The sequence below is a fragment of the Phytophthora parasitica genome, assembly GCF_000247585.1.
Source record: "Phytophthora parasitica INRA-310 unplaced genomic scaffold supercont2.1, whole genome shotgun sequence".
NCBI classification, from domain to species: Eukaryota; Oomycota; class Peronosporomycetes; order Peronosporales; family Peronosporaceae; genus Phytophthora; species Phytophthora nicotianae.
This window is the reverse complement of record NW_008634126.1, coordinates 4,639,038-4,641,565: the sequence shown is the minus strand read 5'-3', so window position 1 is coordinate 4,641,565 and position 2,528 is coordinate 4,639,038. Positions and strand designations below refer to the sequence as shown.

At 44.8% G+C, this 2,528-nt stretch overlaps 1 protein-coding gene across 1 annotated transcript; it reads left to right on the top strand.

Moving 5' to 3' along the window:
• Window positions 1–440: 440 nt before the first annotated feature.
• Window positions 441–1,240, top strand: PPTG_01201 (hypothetical protein; the record flags this gene model as incomplete). The annotated part of the gene is made up of 3 exons (XM_008892812.1): window positions 441–590; window positions 673–702; window positions 777–1,240. The coding sequence occupies 3 exons, from the start codon at window positions 441–443 to the stop codon at window positions 1,194–1,196; spliced, it is 600 nt and encodes a 199-aa protein (XP_008891060.1). The 3' UTR covers window positions 1,197–1,240.
• Window positions 1,241–2,528: the final 1,288 nt, after the last annotated feature.

Genomic DNA, 2,528 nt, shown 5'->3' with positions numbered 1-2,528 from the left:
GTTCAAAATTTAAAAGAAACACTTTTTTGAATGTGCATTAAAGAGTTTTTTTTTTGTTTTTTTTAGAAAACTAGTTTGTTTCTTTAAAAAAAATACTTTGAGCGAGTTTCATTTTTGGCGTTGTTACGGTATGTACTTCATTAGTATGAAAAATATTATAATATTAAATATTCAAATATCCAGAGCTTAACGGGCGCAGCACGGCATTAGTTTGAGCGTGTAATTTTAGGAAATAAAAGAAGAATTGGCGGCACCAGAAAACTTTTTCTGGTGCAGCCAATTCCTCTTTTTTTTTTATGTTTTTACCTATCACAACATTGTTTCGTTTTTTCGAAGCTACTCTGAATTAAGGACGCTACCACATAATTAGAGGTCAAAAGTAGAGCGGCTTTAGGAGCTCGACTTAGCCGCTATAGACTTTGGATGAAAGGCGCGGCAAGATGACGCCAGCAGCTAGATTTACTACTGGAACTCGGTCACAGGAGAGACATCCTAAACCCCCACCCCCGTCACAATTCCGTACTGGTAGTGATATTCACCCATGGACGAAAGGTTTAGATGACAACGGACACGTTTACTATCACAACACGGTAACGATGGAGGCGCGATGGATACCACCACCTGTTGCTGTCCCGACCGAAGAAGGTGTACCTGACCCTAATGTACATGCAGTCACGGAAGGGCGAGGAAGAAGACCATCATGTGAGCGAGTTAAATCGATTTTTTAGTAGAGAAGGTGAGGACAGTGGCGAAGAGAAGTCGCTCGGTGAAAAAAGATCGCGTATCACGACGAAACAAGCGAGGCTTTAACGCCTGAACTTGACTCGGAAAATGCGTTAAATTCTGAAGACTGTCCGTGGATGATATTTATCAATGAGGATGACGGAGTGCCTTACGAATACAACCACATCACTGGTGAGTGTCTGTGGGAACCTCCACAGGAATTTTGCCGTTTCGACAAGGATAAACCGCAACAGGAGCATCAACAACTCGACGAATTAAATGTAGAGACAGCAAAGCTGGAGCTTCCTGTAATCGGAGATACCGCTGAGCCACAAGGCGGATCTGCTAACTCAACGCCGAATAGTGGGATGCCCGATAAAACCGCTCTACAAGTAATAATCAATCTAGAGTTTAGAAGAGAAAGTGCGACAAGTAATTGCGGCAGTCTCCAATACACCGGTGGGCCCAAGTAGACTTGTACACTCGAAAGAGAAATACCGTGAGTGTGGTGTTTGTCAGGAAATGAAGACACGGAGAAGGAGCCGGCGGTGCTCCTTGGTAGTTAGCCGTTATTGTATTGCTGAGTAAATAGCGAAGTGAGATCCTACAGCAAAGTACTACACGCAGCTAGCCTACATGGTTCAGGTAGTCTTTAGCTGCATTGATTAGACACGAAGGCTGTAATCACTTGTCGCGTTACAGGGTATCCTGTCATGCTGGATGTCGAACGCTGCATACAGCGGTGTCGATACGCGGAAGATCATATGATCTGTAGTCTTCAATTAGTAGCTGGACCTGGCTGGATCTTACTATTCATGCGTAGCATGCACTACAGTGAGCGTCGCTGGAATGAACACCACGGTGAAGTTAGTGGGCCTTACACACTTACCGAACACGTCGACGATGGACGATTTGCTGTTACCATTCAAGCTAGTACAACAGACGAATCGGGGTTACTGATAGTACTGTGGTTACAAGGGCAGTTTTGAATGAAGCAACAAGCGACGTTGACCAAGAAACAGTTGCTGAAAACCAGAGGATGACTTAGAGTCTGCTGAAGAGTAGTTGAACCAGGACGGTAGCTATTAACTAGACGAAGCGAGCAATGCACACCAAGATTCATTAGAAGCTACGAGGGGCGTGAATGTGGAGGTTAATGTTGTTGTACAGTGTAGAAATCGAAGCAGCGACAGTAATGGCAGAGGAGCGTTCTGATATACCAGCTCACAAAGCAATTATATCGGTGATACTCCACTGCGTGGCACGCAGTTTCGTTGCGTGGCAGCGAGTGGAACACAAATGTGATGTTACTGCAAATACTTCAGTAAGTTAAAAAGTCAACACTACTACTGCTGAACCCCCTGTTGTGACTCAAGCAGTCGAAAAGGAGAAATGTAAGTTTTGTACCCAATACTCCAGGGTAATAATTCTCCGAGCTCATCTTCTGAAGACGTGTGCATCAACAAAGACTCGTTAATCACGACTTCAGCCAATGTTGACCAGCAGATTTCTGCTGTAAGCTCACAGAGAGGTACCTCATCACGATTTGAAACCTTACTCAGTGATCCATCTGCTTCCTGTCAGCGTCGTCTTCCAGCCTTGAAGTTCCAGCATTTCCACTAAAAAGCAGCATGCTACAATATCGGCACGCCTGCCGCCAGTACTGGATGTTACAATGTACTTTCCACAACGACGCGGCTTAATATCTTCCACGTAGCTCACTCTGGAAGTCCTACAAGTCAAGTATCCATTACCAGGAAGAATGTCGATCTTACGTCACCGTCTCGTGTTCACCGTAACCCCCC